This window comes from Ceratina calcarata, unplaced genomic scaffold (assembly GCF_001652005.2).
Source record: "Ceratina calcarata isolate Rehan_Ccalc_2016 unplaced genomic scaffold, ASM165200v1 scaffold48.2, whole genome shotgun sequence".
Classification (NCBI taxonomy): domain Eukaryota; kingdom Metazoa; phylum Arthropoda; class Insecta; order Hymenoptera; family Apidae; genus Ceratina; species Ceratina calcarata.
In genome coordinates, this window is record NW_017172225.1 from 650,219 (window position 1) to 667,315 (window position 17,097).

A 17,097-nucleotide genomic window follows, 5' to 3' on the forward strand; every position below is an offset into this window, starting at 1 on the left:
CCATTGAAACAGCGAACTTTTGGAAAAAAATTTCGTTTTTCCTCAATAACTCACGAACGGATGGACGTAGGGGGCATATATAGGACCATTTTGTAGGGGACGACGAGATCTACAATTTCTGTATAAAAATTCTTCGTTAGCATCAATATTTAACGAGTTATTGACGAAAAACGAAAAAACAGTTTTTTGCAAATTACTCGCAAACTATTGAAGCTAGCGAAGAATTTTTACATGAAAATTGTAGATCTCGTCGTCCTCTACAGGAAAGGTCGTATGCAATTTTCCCGTATCTCCAACGGTTTGGGAGTTATTAACAAAAAAGGAAAATTTTGCCAAATCTGAAGGGGTACCCCTTGAACAATCTCGAAAAAATTGAAAAATTTGTTTTTGTTGTTTATTATTAGCATTGTTCTTCCGACGTCTGATTTCTTTTTAAAAAATGTGTTTCTAAAGTGCATAAACTTTTGGGATTGACTGTATAGCCAATACATCCTTAAAGCTACAGGGCAGCTACCGTCGATTTCGCCTGACGTACGAGACACTCGTTCTAACATGATATTAATAACCGCAGATTTTTATGCATTTCTAACAAGCCAAAGTACTCTCGATCTACTCTGATCCTACGTTCCAAACTATTTATGGAAACCCGTGATGTAATAGAAAAGGTCCATTAACCATGGTTTTATGACCCCACTCGCGGTAACGTGACGACTCGTCACGATTACGCGTCCCTATAAATTTGGCACGGTATTATAAAAATCGTAGCCCGGGGGAAAGAAAAATTAAAGTCGAGCTGTTCTCGATGAGCGGAATGAAACGCGCAAGCGTCGCCGTCGACGACGGTTGGTCGAAAATCACGCCTCCTCGTCGACGGTAGGAGGGCAATCCCTTTTCGCGTTATTACCGGTCCCAAGATCCACCCCCGCGTCTGATATCGGGCCAACCAACCCTCCGTCGTTTTCAGTTAACACGGGTCACGACTAATTACTCTAATTAATTGAAACTGCCGCTCCGATCTTACCCCCATCTCAAATACTCGCTGCTAATTATTAATAGCCAATATCAAACTACCAAGACGGATTAAACCTGTTTCGGACGGTTCGTACCTCTGAACCGACGGATCAAATTTCTACGCTACCTTTTATCGCGCTCAGATGTCGATAAAAATTGGTTCCCTGCCAGGTGTCGGGACTTCTCGCAGGTTGAAGCTCGGGCTTGACGTCTCTCATAGCCGCTGCCTCCTCCGCTATCTTTTCGGCTTCCCGTTCCTGAGACAAACACAGTTCGTTACGTTATTTCCAGTAAGTCCGAGCCAGGGAGTCGACATTAAACGCAGTTACAGAGCAACGCAAGTTGGCCATCCAATCATCATGAACGACTCATCAGTTATGCAATGATGACCACAATCCTCCTAATCTGCATCTCTTATCTGTACAAGGAAGACCGGTACTTACTAGTTTATTTAATGTTTCTAGGACCGATACCGATCTACGGATTACTTCAATTAACATCGAGTAGTAGAGGGCAATAAACGAAGGTCCGATTCTGTGTCATTTGATTTCGAACAGGGTTCATCGATTAAATCAAATTCTGTGAAAGTACTGCGTGACGGGCCTTATTTAAAAATCAGCATACGGTTCAGTGTTTCGTGACGCGAAAAGGGATTCGACACGCGACGATACATATTTAAAGCGTTACGCCGACACGAATTGTTATTTCATTTAATGTTTTAAGACAGAAACGCCCGAGTCGTTGCATAATTAACGTAGCCTTCGCTGATCTCGATCGCCTTTAGAATAGTTTAACATCTCCCGAGTACTTTCGCTTCCATAAATTTGGTTCGTGCTGTATACTTCAAGTACAGGTCCTCAGTCATCTGGCACAGTTGCGATTTGTACCATTTAATTAGCACTGAAACTGCGGCGCGTGTAACACGCGAATTTCTCGGTAAGTTTATTACGAGTTCACCTCGTGTCGCACCGCTTCGAAACGAAACGGAACTTATTTAATCGTCGAGATGCACGTATCGAGATACCGAGCCGATCGCTGACCGTGACGCTTCCGTCAGAACGATGAAGTATTCATCCGCCGGTGGTGGAACGATTACGTTGTCGCGCGCGTGTTTGCCGAAAGTCGGGACGCGATTACATTTACTCTGTCCTCAATCAAAGATCAGCCGGTATCCGTTAACGACTTCTGTTTCGTGTATGCAGCGGGATAGCGTAACGAATTAAGTACGAGGCGCTTAAAGAAATTAGATTTTTTATCGGGGAACTCTACATATAATGGACCGCGACGAGCAGGGGTAGCGATCAAATTTTCACGATGTTTGGGATTTCAAGTAATTACGTTCTGTGTACAGAGAGGCTTCGCGACGATGGTGTTAGTAAAAGGGGGTCGATTTACCTATTGTCAGATGATTCAATGAGTCGAGACGTTAGAAAGGGTAGATTTTAATCGATAACGATACATGCATGGCAAGTGAAATTAACTTTTCTTTATTCGCGTAAAATTATTAATCTGTAACTACATCGATCGAACCATGTTTATTTATTTATGAACGACCAATGCAGGGATAAAAACGCGTTGCGAAACGAACATGCGATTCGTGTTCGAAGCTCGCGTTAAAGTAAACTAGATAAAATCGTGATCGATGAGGAAGTCCGACGTGTGGGAGTGCGTTTACGGGCGAGCAGGTGTCCCAGAGAATAGACCTATGATCTTTTTACAACGCTGCACATATGTCGCTTATAATATTCGTGAAACCTCGTTGTACGTCCAAACAAACCCGAACGGAGAACGAGCATGTCGTAACAGATCGATTCGTTACGGCTTTCTAGCTACAGATTTTAGCCCCGCGTTATGCTTCGGAACCAATCGAAATTATCGATTCCATTGCTCATCCGTCTCGTCTGTCTTTTAAGATTACATTCGATGATTAGAATGCGGATTCATGCGCAGAGCAAGAGTAGGGGCGTCGATTTAAAAAATGAATTCTAATATGTATGTTATTTTTTTATATGGAAGTGGATAAAAGTTTGCGGTCTATCGATGACTGATTTCACATGTACATAGTCATTCAATCGTATAGGTACAATAGTTCGAACTGTTGCGTTTAAGATGCTTGCCGCGTAGGTACGAAAGATAAATAACTGCGTTTTATCAGCGTTAAGCCGTAAGCGATGCGCACCAAATCCTAGAGCATCCTCACGTGCTCCCGCGAGCCCTTGGGTAAATCGTCAGAAAGATAGATTCCAACTATGTAACAGCGGGAGAGGTGAGAAAAAGTGGAGACGATCCTGGTTATTATATCGCTTGTACGTGACGCGCAAAACCTCTTCCCAACGAGTGGAGAAATTGCAAGATCCGATAACGATCTCTTTAGATAGAAACATTCAACGAACACGTAGTAACTATTCTTTTCATATCCTTTGAAACTAGGTTGATAGGTTCGATGCATTTGTAGAAAATCCGAAGTTCGCAGTGATTAGAATGATCCATTTTTCGAAGTGACGTCCCGAAGGTTTTACTATTGTTGATAAAAATGAAAACAGCTGAACGGTTGAATCGCGTGATGGAGTAATGAGAGTAAAACCGAAATCGAAACGGAAAGAGAAGGAGAGTCGTCCCCGGCCGCGGATAAGTTCTCCCATTTGTAACTCCGTTGAACCGAAGCAAAGTAGGATAGAAATCCTTTCCCTCTCCCATCATCGCTTATCTATCCATAACGTAGGTCTCCGGTTCTCCACCCTTGCACGCGTTTCGCAACCTCCGCGAGACCCATTGGCAGCATCGGCAGCGCCGGCGGACCGAAAACCCGACGCGCTCGTCTGCCTCTATGTATACATATAGCCGGCAACGGAGCCCATCCTCGCGTTATAGCTCGCTCAATTGTTTCAGCCCCGTTGATCCAATAAAGGATTACGGAGAAACAATCGTAGCGTGCGCCAACATCCCCCTCGTTTCTACTGCTCCTCCTCCTCCATTTCCTCCTCCTCCTCGTCCTCCGGGTCTGGTTGCTGCATCGGTTGTTCGTTTTCCGTACACAAGAATGGAGTTTACATCCCCCCGAAGGCTAAACTTTTGACCGATATGGATACGCGAAAAAGGACCAAGTCTTTTTCTATTTTCCGATTGTCGCGGGAACCGACTCGCAACACGCGTTACCGCCGCTCGTACAGAGCACTTTTTGCGTTCCCTTCCGAGGCGGACCGATTAAATTCTCATCCGGTTTCGGGACGGTTTTAATTGATACGGAATAGTGGCCACGTTCCGCTCGTTTGTCACGAGACCCTTTTTTGTTTCCTCCGTGCCTTTTTCCCCACTGGGGAATCTTTGACTCTCGAAAAACTACAAAACCGAATTCGGATCCTGGCTAGTATCTCTTCCCGCTGGCGAATAATGGAATGTAATCGCGATTTGTACAAGTTCCGGATCGGATCGGATCGGGTCGGATCCGTTTCGATGGGATCCGGGGATGCGAGCCACTCGTCGAGTGCAAAGTTGGTACGCAATCGTGTTACTCGAATCACTTCCGGCCGGCCGATCTTGACCAAATGCATAACGCGATGCGGAATTATGTCGGGTAATTGATTATGCCTGCCTATAACATTCGCTTCGTTCGAGAATCTGGCCTCGCGTCGCGTACCCCGTCCCACCCCCGTCTACCACGTGCCTCAATCATTTTTTTCTATAAAAGGGTCAGAAATATTTTAACCCTTTCTAAACGTAAATTAATAGCATATTTATTATATAATTATAATTATATGTGCACATAACGAGAGAACATTATTTGCAGATTCTCAATTTCACGACGAGAATTATGAAACCATTTTGCTCTAAAGCCCTCTTATTCAGAGAACTGTGCTATGAATACAGTACCGAAATTAACGAGTTTCATCCCTGAAAATTTCGGTGCCTTTTCATCGGCAGGGTGCGACGCCACCGGATCAAAACGTATCGACATTCATTTCCCGGACACGGTCGCGGGCGCGGCTGTTTTTTATTTTTATTTCACAGCCAATTTCGAAACGATCCGAGGTGGTGCGTAAAATTCGAAGTCAGATATCGTAAGATCGATCGATTTTTAAGTATCCTTTCGATTCGCGCGAATCCCACGTTTCGCGGATATAATTTAATCGACGAGGAGATGACAACGTCCCGTTTCGTATTCGTTTCATTTAGCAGCGGCTGCTCTCAATGCAAATTAACCGTTGTAACGAGAGGTTAATCGTTGCTGTTCTCCTATGTCCAAACGACAAAGGTACGCCGGGGTGAAAACATTTTCAAAAGGGGAACGAACAGAGAGACCGGGCGTATAGACACGGTAAAAGAGAAAAGAGAGACAGCGGACGAAATAAAGAGCGGACGGGGAAATAAAGGATGGAAGTCGGGTTGAATCCGAGGGTGCTGGGCGGAGCTGACGATTATAATTAAATCAACAGTCACCGCCCACGACTTCCATAGAGAGAGCGGACCTTCGTTTCGTCCCACGATGACATTTCTCTACGGCCGGCCTCTCCAGCAAATTGCATTAAATCAACGACTGTGATGTTGTTCGTTTTCGCGAATGCGACGCGTGTAATTGCATGCCGGCACTCGCGATGAATAATTTTTCCCGTGATTACGGTTTTTCCGTAGCGGAGCCTCTTCTCCGTTTGCCCGCGGTTCAAAATTTAAAGCTCGTTGCTGGACATAAAACGCGGCCGCTGGTCCATTGAATTTTTCGGCCACGGTAACAATTTTCGCTCCGAGGGAATTATATTTGGTAAATGTTAGCGGGTTAACTTTTCGAAAGGATGCGCATAGATAAATGTTCCATGTGGCGTACGTAGTCAATTTAATCGCGGAGTCCCAAGGGATTCCACGAGTATAAGGTCAGACCTTGGCATTTGAGATACTCTCACGGTGCTTAAAAATGTCAGCTTACATTTTAACTAACGGTGTTCCCGTTCGCGAAATCTCGAGCGAGAAGATAGTTGGACGTGCTCGAAACAAGGACGGGGCGATTATCGGTTCGAGACGCTCCTCCGGTCAATTAAGGTCCTTTCGGTCGATCGTGATTAAACGAACATCCGCGTCGGTTTCCCCCGGCGTCGGATTCCCCGGGAGCACGAAAGACACTCGTAGGGACCTCCTCCAGCATCCATTTAAATGCAATTAAACGGCGTCACGTAGAAGAGAGGAACGTTTAAATCAAACTCCGACTGGTTTAGTTAGTTTCGACCACAACTTTTAATTGCGCTTCGACCGCCTGGAGAGCCATTAGATTCTCCAAGGAGCGCGGCCGTTATACTTTTTCCTTCTCGCGATCTTTTCGCTTTGCACGTATAACGATGCGACGATTACCAACGCGTTCGTGTGTCCTCTGCGTGCGTGTAGGAGGACCGAAAACAGATGTTGCGAAAATGAAAACGCGCCGATCCGTCGAACCGAGAAATAACTGCGAATAACGTTCGGGGATTACTCGCTTACATAGTTACCGCGATATGCTTGTGTCGCGCGATGCAGTAACTAGGTTTTCCACTTCTTCCTTATACGTGTGCCTCAGCGACGGATGTGTCTGTTCGTCAAGTGTAGATATACACGCGTGTCATCGAGAAGAGAGTGAAAGGGAGAGTGAGAGACAGACAGAGAGAGAGGGAGTTAGGAGATTTTGGCGAGTCTCTTCACAAAATACGGATCGGTCCCACTCGACGCGTTCACCAACAAGGGGAATTGAAAAGCTGTCCGGCAATCCGGATGGCTTATCCTGCCGTACCCTTTAGCCATTTTCTCTCCTCGTTCCCGCTCCTTTCCCTTCGGTCCCTCGTTTACCTCTCCCGGATAATTATTGCTAATTGTATCTACTTTTAAAAGCCTAAAAGGGAATCGCGATTACGTAGATGATAAAACTGTCTACGTTAATACGATGCCGAGCTTTCAAACGATACGTTATTATCATCCGCTCTTACTCTCGTTTCTGTTTAGGCGAGGGGCAATTAGATGATTACTCGAAAATTTTGTCTGCGCAAGGAGGTGAAAGAAAGAATCAGCGAAATTGTCGTTCAGGCGCGATCCAGATAATAATTAATTTCCGGCTGGGTCCTCGAATGTCGCGCCGCGTCACACGATCGGGTATAACATCGCGGTCGTTCATTTAATTATATCGTCCGGCATAAGTGTATCCACACGCGGCTCTCTGTGAACATATTACGTCCAGTCGATCGCCGCGCGAGCCCGTTAGTTCGTATGGTTACGGAGTATTTACTGACACAATAATTATCGCAATTGACCGGGGGCAGCGGCACGAGCAGTCAGACCGCAGAGCAAATTCTAGGGACGTCGAGTAGTATTACGTGGCAGAAACCTCTCACCCTCCAATTCTCTCTACCTCTCTCTTTCTATTATCTATCTATCTATCTGTCTAACTATAGAACCATTTCCTTGCCTCCTGTCGTGAGTACTGAACACGACGATTTGCTTCCTGGTGTATCGACGTTTTTGCCACTTGTTAATAATTAACGTCTGCGCCGGAGATGGAAATCGCGACGAGTCCCAGTTAGATAATTCACAATAAATTGTTGTGGAACAGGGTCGGTCGCGGTAAGCAAGAATATTGCTCGATACGACTTCGTACGTTTAATTCGATTAAAGTTGTGTCGCTCGATATCGGGTAACCTGGAGTTATCTCGATCCTCGTTTACATGAGGGGACGGGTAAAGTCCACCGGTGCTACCTTTCCTCCAACATAAATATACTTCGTCTATTAAACGATCAGGATATATAGCTTTATTCACCACTCAATGATTAAAGATCCCCGGACGATGCTTTAATGTATTGCCTTTTCCTACCAATGTTTGCTACGAAAACATAACTTCTTCCGCTGTAGGTATCAGGCTACACGTTCGTATTTTAATTTGGGGCGGCAGCCAATATTTTTAGCCGCGTTATTATTGGACATTCAATACCTACTCGAACCTTTGTCTCTGATATCCCATTATTCGGCGTCGTTTAGAAACGCATTATGTAGATTCTATTTAACATTGATCCGCGTGTAGTCGCGTGCGTGAGTGTCTGTCGAAATCGGGAAGCGATTGTGTCGCGAACTACCCGCGACGGATTATTTTTACTCGATATACGGTCAAGTGTTTGCGAAACGAGTTGAAGTAGTTTCGTCACTTCGGTTGCATGAGCGCAACAATGGCCACGTGGCCGCTGTTAGGAAAGGTTACACCGTGGCCTCGCGTTTCCGAGGGGGTCGACGCGGTCTTGGTTAATTAATCGAAAGCCCGTCGGTGAATATTCGATCAGTAGACTGCGAATTCGATGTGTTCATAAAAGAGTTCGATGTGCAAAAACCAAGAGAAAACGAAGATCTTTTGGATAAAAATTCGCAGTCTGTCTATGAAATAATTAGCAAAGCTCACCGTCTCTCGAGGTGGACTCCAACACTGGGGCGAAGTGCGACCGTGGCTAGTCGAGTTCGAATGGAGATTCTGAGCGACGTTCAGAGGCGTTTGTACAATTGGCTCGTCCTCCGTCGTCTCGATGTCCACTTCATCGTCGGAGTTGTCCTCTTTATTGGACGCTGAGGTGTCCGACGGTTGTCCCTGGGCCACCGGCTCGACCATCGGTGGTCCCCGAATCACTGGACGGAAGGCGGACTGATGCAGCGACGGGCTTACCGTCGGTATCAGTGGTTCCGTGGGACTGGACCCGCTCATCGGTGGTGGCAAAGGTCCTGCGAAATGATCAATTATTTTTCTTAAATAGATTTCAATTCATCGAATCTGAAATAGTAACTGGCTATGTTCAACTAATTCCCTAAGCAGTTTAAGCTTAAACTTTTGCGAGATCATTCTGAATGAATAACCGTGCGTAGGACTCGGCTGCTATTAGTTAAAATAATCTCGATTGATTAATATTAATATGTCGAACGGACCGAAATAGCGACGTTAATCGATCAGTGGAATGTAGGTAGCGAGCATTAATAATTATTATCAAACACCATTGCTTCGCGCCGCCGTTACGATTAATAATTTCTGTGCCACTCTTCGCATTCACATTTTCCATGTAATTATAGTAATGAACTCTGCCGCGCTACGCAATGTAATTTCTGCTCGCGAATTACCCGTATATAGGTAATACTTGTTACCTGTCCAAGCGCGATTCTGTCAACGAATTGGTGCTTCAGAGACACTTTCGCTCGCTCACAGTAAACGAAACGAAACTATTGTCACACAGGAAACAGTTTTCGGACGATTGAGTGATATCAGGGCAGAAATAAAAATAGAAGACTCACCGGGAAAGAGAACCGGTCCTCTTTTCGCTAGCCACGGTAACGCGTACGGCGAAAATGGGAAGCCAGGCGTTTTCGCAGCGGCGACGGCTGCCGCTTGTTGATGTTGATGCCACACGTAGTCCATGACGAGGCTTCTGGACAAGGGTAGAGGCAGTTCCGGAAACGGTGGCACTCTTGGGTGCGTGGGCGACGGCACCAGAGCCGGGATCTGGGTGGTCGGTGACGATCTCGGTTGCTTCGCCGAGCTCGGCGATTCGCTCGACGCCGGATTGTTGAGCAAACGCTTCCTGGTGCCACCGTTGAACATCGCCTTGACGTCCTCCCACGCGTGCACCACCTCGTCCGGCGGATTGCCGGACAGTTTCATGTGCCGTCGCCACGAGTTGAAGTTCGCGGCGTCCGGTTGCACGTACTTGTCCGACGGGCCGATTCGATGCGAGTGGAAGATGAACTTGTTCGGGGAGAAGAACAGGCCGCAATACGCGCATTTGATACATTTCGCTCGGGAGCTGTTGTATCGAGCCGGAAGAAACGCGCCCCGGCATCCCCAAGCGCACTCGTGGTGAACGGAGAACGCGAAGTCCTCGGGCAGTCTTGAAAATAAATGACAAATTCCTTGGCGCGATGCTCCGTGCATCCTGTTTTTCTCGATTCAATTATTCCCGAACGATTCGACTAACCTGGGCGGGGCGTTATCGCCTAGAAACGATTTGCACAGACGCTCGGCTTCTCTGCGCGTAATCATACCGCATCTCCTCGAAGAGACCGGCATCGCCCCGGCGCGACGGAGGATCTCCAGTTGCACCGGGGTACATTGCACGCAGGTGATCCCCAGAGCCACTCTCCGATTGTGGATCTCGTTGTAACTGAACTGTTTCAGCAACGTGTTGCTGATCTGCGCCAGGCAGAGCCTCTCCTGGCCCTCGATCACCAGAGACACGATGTGAATCCCGTAGAGGGAAACCGTGCCCACCTGCAACTCCTGAACCTTTAGGTACACAACGCGGCCCTTTCACGAATTTGCAAAAGTTTAAGTCACGGACGCAGACTCGATCGAACGTACGTCGAACCGTGAAACTATCATCCAGTCATTGATTCGGATTATAGAATAAAATTTCAGACGCGATACCTGATTGGATTTCGAGTGCGACTGTGGCTGGGGCGATTGAGCTGATTTTTGGGGTGCGGTTATCGGCGGCATTGATAATACCGCCGGTCCGTCCATTCTCTGTAAAAATAAAAGAGAAAACTCGAAATGATTGTAGGATCAGTTTTTCGTACGCATTCATCGTTTCACACAGCCCTCTCGTGAAATTGTTTCTCTCTACAATAATAACGCTAATGAACATCCTTTTGAATTACATCGACCATTATACAGGGTGGGCCGAAAATCGTAGTACAACTGGGCAGAGTTGAAAGTTTGTTCAATTCGTAAACGATTTAGTACAATTTGGTTGTCTTGTATTCCACTGCTCTGGTTGTCTCCGTTCAGAACAGTGTTTAAAAACATTGACAAAAATGGAAAAGTGTGTACCCAATTCGGTTTACAATAAGAGTTATAGTTTATCAAACTACGTAATAGTCTTTGAAGTCGATTTTCACGAAAACGAAGCTCCGGATAAAAAAATTTTATACCAAAATATTTTCTTCTTTTTTAACGTAGAATCACCCCCTGCCCGGTTATACTACGATTTCCGGCCCACCCTGTATAAACGCCGACGGTACTTTTCTTCCGATAACAGCGATCGAAAAATGTATCCTCGCTACCACTCTCGTAGTAATTATATTTATTAACGTCGAACGGTTGCCGATTGAATCAGCCTTCTTTTTCGTCTCGCGGTCAATTGATGATCTAACGCGTACCCGGACTTGAAATGTGATTATGCTCGGTTAAAAGACTTTCCTTTTAAATCGTTGCCATTGACCACGTGGTAATTAAGCGAATTCAAAGGGTTTCGTCGGACGAGACGGACTTAACCCAAGTTATTCTGCTACGGATCTCTAACCTGACGAGCGGCTCGCTTTTTAATCAAGAGCTTTCTTTTAATACAGTTAAACTAATTAGTCCGCGGCTGAAATAAATTTAGGAAACGCGGCCAATGAGAACGAACATTATTTCCCATTTACAGAAACGAGAATTTAGTTTTACATTCGTTAGCTAGCGGTATCCATGAATCGCTCGTTTCTCTCTCTCTCTCTCTCTTCTAATTTCTCTGGAATAAGGAGAGCGAGCCTCTCCGTAAGACTTCTTTCAAACGTCTCCGTTTGGCGAAGGTGAAAAGAAACCGGTGACTGAATGAAAGGCAGAACGAGAAGGGAGGATCCCTTATCCTCTTACTCGAGGCGGAGGATCCTTGTCTTGAAGACGAGAGACGAAGTACCAATAAGCGTGCGCCGAACTCTTTTCATTAGTTTAACGCGCGACGAGGTTTTATCGAGTCGGTGAATTTTTTATGAGGAACTGTCGGGAGGGTAGAAAACAAGAATAAGAAGGATAAAGTCGAAACTACAGGAAAAGGAACGAAGGGAAAAACAGGGGGTGGAAGACGAGAGAAGGACCGATTCGAATTTGCGGAGGCACCGGAGGAAGAGAGATCGATGGAACGAAGATAAAGCAAAGCGCGATAGGAAGGGTGAGGGGAGAACGAGAGAGGGGCAATCCTCGGTGTTGGTTTTAATTGAAAACGCTTCTCTCTATGAAGATACACCCTGCGCGCGGGTACACGTAAACGTAGAACGTTGCAACCGGCTAAAACCCATCTACAAGCTGGTAGGTATAGCCTCGACGTAGGAGTAGAAGAGCGCAGAGAGTGCCAGCGTTCCAGCAAACGTCCTCGGGGACCAGGGGGTAATTCAATTTGACACCCCCACCCACGTTTAAACAAGGGAGCACCCATCCGACCCTCCCTCGTCCCTCTGCCCCTTCCTCTCTCCTCGTTCTTTCTCTCTTTCCGCTTCGCTTCTCTATTCTATTCCGTGCATCTATCCTCTCGTTCCCTCTCTCTCTCTCCTCGTCGCGCAAATTAAATTCTCATCCACCGTGAAACAATGCCGGTATCCGAGGTGGAACGACCCCCTCGCCCCTCCTCGGTCCCTCTGTGTATGCGCCAACACACCTGCGAGCCACGGTACCTGCACACTCGATTCTGGCTACCGTGCAACCCTGCTCTGGCGAACCCCTTCTCCGCTGGTCCCTGTTGGTCAGCGGTTCGACAGATCGGACTCGAATCGACCGCATTAATTACTCGCTACTTACAATTAGTACAAACTAGAAAAGGCCGCGTACGTTCTACTAATGGTCGCGGGTATTTGTTTCCCGTTATTAGTCGGTCGAGTTAAACGAAACGCGGAGCGTGCCTTCGAGAAAAGAAATGTATTTATGATCAGCTCTCTCGTGTGCGTTAATGAAGTCGTACCTTCGTAGAAAACGGTGTGTCACTATATGTATAGGTTGCGTAAGTAAAAGAAGCGAACGCCGAGAGGACGGGCTGTGCGCGGCAAAGACGGAGGGAGACGGAGGGAGAGAAAACGAAGTCGCAGGGATGAGCTACGCTATCCGCGGTGCTCGCGGATTATTTAAATGCAAACACAATGTTGTACCGCGGTGCATTGTTCCCCTCTCGGTTATTTTACAATTCAATCTGCGATCCTCGGGTTCTGGAGTCGGGGGCCGCCTTCCGAGGGTCCGAGGGACGGGCTCCTCTCGGTTCCGTTCATTGTAACGTTGTTAAATCTCTGCGCTTCCATTATGAACACGTCCCTCCTTCCCCCCTCGTCTCGCAACACCTGTCTGTCCTCTTTTCCTCTCGTTACGATTACCAGCTTCAGTAGAGAAACGATAATGATAACCGGAGAAAAAGTATGCTTGGAGAGAACGACGGATATATTCTATTTCTCAGCGACGGTCCAAGAAAAGAGGAACGATCGTTCGCGAGTAGCCAAGCGAAAAATTACTCGAACCCGGGAAACTTTAGTAACTCGTGAAATTGCTCCCAGGCGCTTGTAGGTGGAACTTTTCCGTGGGGTCACCTGAGCCCTAAAACTCGTTCCCATTAATTCCCGCGTCCCTAAAACGGAACAGGTTGTTGTTTTCAAGGTCTTTCGCGACTTGAATCCGAAGCGACACCCGGCTAATCTCTGGACAAACAGTTTATGGTGTTTGCTTGCCCGTGTGTACATCGAACGAGGCTCACCCTTGCCGGTGGATCCGACTCCCGCTTGTCCCGCGGGACCAGTTTATCCCCAGACCCGTGAATCGACTATCAATTTACTTTAGAGACGTTGCGAACAGTCCTACAACGATTTTTACAACGCCCGCGAATTGGGCACAATTTCTTTTACCAACAGCATTCAACTTCGTACCGTAAATTGGAACGTTGCAAGCGTTAAGCGCGTGGATTCATATTCACCTGTCTCACGATAATTCGAATCTGACAATTTCTGTTGACACGAATCTGATCGAAGAAACACGCGCACTCTTAACCATTCATACCGACGTACTTCTTCCGTTCACTTTTACGTAAGAATACACGCTATCCCTGGCACAGGATTTTCATCGACAATCGACGAATCGCCTAGCGTTTCGGATGACACGTGAGGAAAATTTCATGCCAAAGATAGTCGCAACGATAAGTACCTGTTTAACGAAGACTTGCGGCCGCAGGTTTGAATGACCGACAGCGTAATCCTTACTGAACCGGTCCTTATCGCTCGTTTCGTTCAGCCCCGCGAGTTCTCGGCAGAGTTTCTCCTCGATGGAACCCCGAGACACCGCGGAAGACGTAGGATCGCGTTAAGGGTGGCTACGAGCGACTGTCCGCGTTCGGGCAACCACACTTTTCGAAATCTCGTCTCCTCTCTCGGCTCCCGTCGACATCGTCGGGACCGAGAGAGACAGAAGGGGTAGTTGAACGGGACGGAGAGGGTAGAGGATGACGAAGAACCGCCCCCGAGTTATGCCAGCCACGTAGCGACCAACCCCATGGCGACGATAACGGGGATGAAGGCGGAGCATCGGTCCCTTGGCCGACTCGCATCGCGGGGGTGGCTGGTTCGCCTCAGGGGTAACTACAAACACGTACTTAACGAACATTATGGTCATACTCGAAGTAGAGCTACGTGCACAGATATGTATGTACTACATTGAAATCGTTCGCCGTTCCTGCGCGTGTCAGGCAGCGACGTTAAAGTTCTGTGAAAGACGTTTAAAGCACAATTTTTCAAGTAGCATACCGTCAGATCTCGTATTCATTTATTTTGGCAATACCGAACGTATCGATGACGCAAACTTTGTCGGTGACTGCCTGAAACGAATCATCGTTCGACGAACCGCAGCTTCGTGCCTCGATTGACCATTACGATTTTTGGCGTATCTACACGTGTCGTAATAAATATCCCCTGCCAATTACGCCGCCGCGTTGCTTCCTCTCGCTCCAGCGCGACGTTACGCCTTTCGAGCGTACCGAGAACAGAGACAAAAGCGAGAACGCAGGGAACATAAGGTCGCTCGAACGTATCCGTTTCACCCCTCTCGCCCGTGCCATCCCCGATACGCGTCCGACTATTTCCAAATCCGTGACTGCATTATTTTATTAATGTCACCGATCTCGCCCCACGACCGTCCCCTTGTACTCGATGCTTAAAAAATGATATTCCGTTCTGGTTGCTTCGGCGGAGCGTGAAGAGCAACTCGTAACTCGATAGGACGACATGTCCCCTCGCAACAATTTTACTTTTTACGTTTGCGCAAGCATCGCAGGTCTAATTACGATGGACTCGATTAACGAGAAGATAGAAATGATTGCTCGCGTTCAATTAATGCGAGTACTCGCGATCGATCGTGAATGAAAAGATTAAGCTGCTTTGCAGAAGGTATTAACCTGCCGCAAACTAGATCCCGGACAAAAGAGGTAGACTGGGTTAAAGATGGCCCTTCGGTTGACTATCGTTACTAAATAACCGTATGGATCGCTTTGACGGGGCCGCCGCGTGTCGAGTATTAAAGCCACCAGTACAGCTTCTGATGAGCGTGCGGCTGATTTGTACCATTCGCAAAATCTCGGGGGGGGTCGTTGCTACCTACGGGCCTGTGACGTGCAGGTATACAAGTTCCTCTTTGTGAAATCTACTAGGATGCGAAGCTACTTAATCGATGCCGTCGTCTACCCGAGATTTTATTCGTGCGATGTCGATTCGTTTAATTTCTTTAAAACCGCATTCACCTTGCAACTCAGGAGTACTTCGAGGAAACGATCTCGGGATTAATTCGATAACGGGTATGGCATAACGAGTTCCCCCGGCCGTTTGTTCGGAGGCGATGATGTGTAGATAATTATTTAGGCGAGGGTTGCGAGTTTCGAGTCGGGCACAAGTTGCATATGGGAAACACGATTACATCCTTGTAACTGTGCAGGCATCGTTGCGGGCACGCTGGCATACTGTGCAGTCAATTAGTTTAATAGGCCAACAGTTGTACATCGGATACGAGGAAAGAAGGGTGTCCCTGCCTGTCCCCGGGCCGTCACGCCCCTTGGGGTGCAGTTACCGCACGATTTTTTGACGCCAAATCAGAGATGTACACTTTGATTTTCCGGCTTCCCGCATCATCTGCATGCGCGTGATTTAGCGCATATTTAGAAACAAGATCGTCGATCGGCGCACAATCGATCGAGAGATGACGAGCAACGTCTCAGTGCGAACGTTTAATTAAAGGGGAGACGGATTTCATCGTTTCGCGTAAAGCGTTACGCATAATGTTAGGCGATGTATCCACCGTAATCCGCGCGCTCTCGATCCTCTCGACGCTAATAGTCGACGGATAATACAGATTATAACCCCTCCGTTCCTTGCGTTGCCTCGCAGACAGAAACGGGAAGCTACCCTTCGAGCTAGAAGACCAGATCTCCTTGTCTGAACCTGAACGTGCTTGCCACTCGGGTCCGAAATTTCAAACAATTCCAAAGCAATTTTGTGCGCAACGCAAGGAGATATCTCCTCGCAGTCAGCAATCTTTTTCGCCATCGATTTACGATTATTCCAAGAGGATTTCGCGAACCCAATGCGATCAGGGTTCACAGTTTCATTTTAACCCCTTAACTCACGCATCATTAAAAATGAGAGTAATAAAAAAAGAGTAGTCAAAATCATTGTTCTCCTGACGTCTGATGTCTTTTTAATTATAGGAAATGCGTTCTTCTAAAGTACATTAACTTTTGGGATTCATTGTATAGCCAATACATCCTTAACTCAGGCGCGCGGAAAAGAACCGTTTTCTTAAACCCGAGTATGCTCGGATGAGTGCATTAAGGATGTATTAGCTATACAGTCAATCCCAAAAGTTTATGTACCTTAGAAAAACGCATTTCCTATAATTAAAAAGAAATCAGACGTCGGAAGAATAATGCTAATAATAAATAGCTACGTGCTAAAAAGTATAGAAGGAAATATCCAATTAAGTATTGACGCGGACGAAAAATTTATTTTTTCAAAATTGCGAGAAATGCTTCAAATAAAAGTTATTTTCCTCCTAACTTCGATATTTAATGAGTTACATATGATTATGTGGCATTTTGTTGATGTTGACAAAATCCGACCATCCCAGCGATGAAACAGCGAACTTTTGGAAAAAAAATTCGTTTTTTGCCGATAACTCCCAAACGGATGGACTTAAAGGGGAAATTTATAGGGCCATTTTGTAGGGGACGACGAGATCTACAATTTCCATGTAAAAATATTTCGCTAGCATTAATATTTAACGAGTTATTGACTAAAAACGAAAAAACTGTTTTTTGCAAATTACTCGGTAACTATTGACG

At 46.6% G+C, this 17,097-nt stretch overlaps 1 protein-coding gene across 3 annotated transcripts in view; it reads right to left on the bottom strand.

Annotated features, from left to right (window-relative positions):
• fuss (SKI family transcriptional corepressor fussel) overlaps window positions 1-14,158 on the bottom strand; it is a 16,329-nt gene extending 2,171 nt beyond the window's left edge. The window contains exons 1-6 of one of the 3 annotated variants that reach the window (XM_018028890.2): window positions 13,920-14,158; window positions 10,413-10,511; window positions 9,964-10,256; window positions 9,284-9,876; window positions 8,409-8,722; window positions 1,139-1,268 (exon numbers count right to left, since the gene is read on the bottom strand). In XM_018028890.2, coding sequence (XP_017884379.2) covers window positions 1,139-1,268; window positions 8,409-8,722; window positions 9,284-9,876; window positions 9,964-10,256; window positions 10,413-10,508 — 1,426 coding nt within the window. In that variant the 5' untranslated portion in view covers window positions 10,509-10,511; window positions 13,920-14,158. Of the gene's footprint in view, window positions 1-1,138; window positions 1,269-8,408; window positions 8,723-9,283; window positions 9,877-9,963; window positions 10,266-10,412; window positions 10,668-13,919 lie in introns of those variants that run through there. The other 2 variants (XM_026816064.1, XM_026816065.1) reach the window with 2 other exon arrangements.
• Window positions 14,159-17,097: the final 2,939 nt, after the last annotated feature.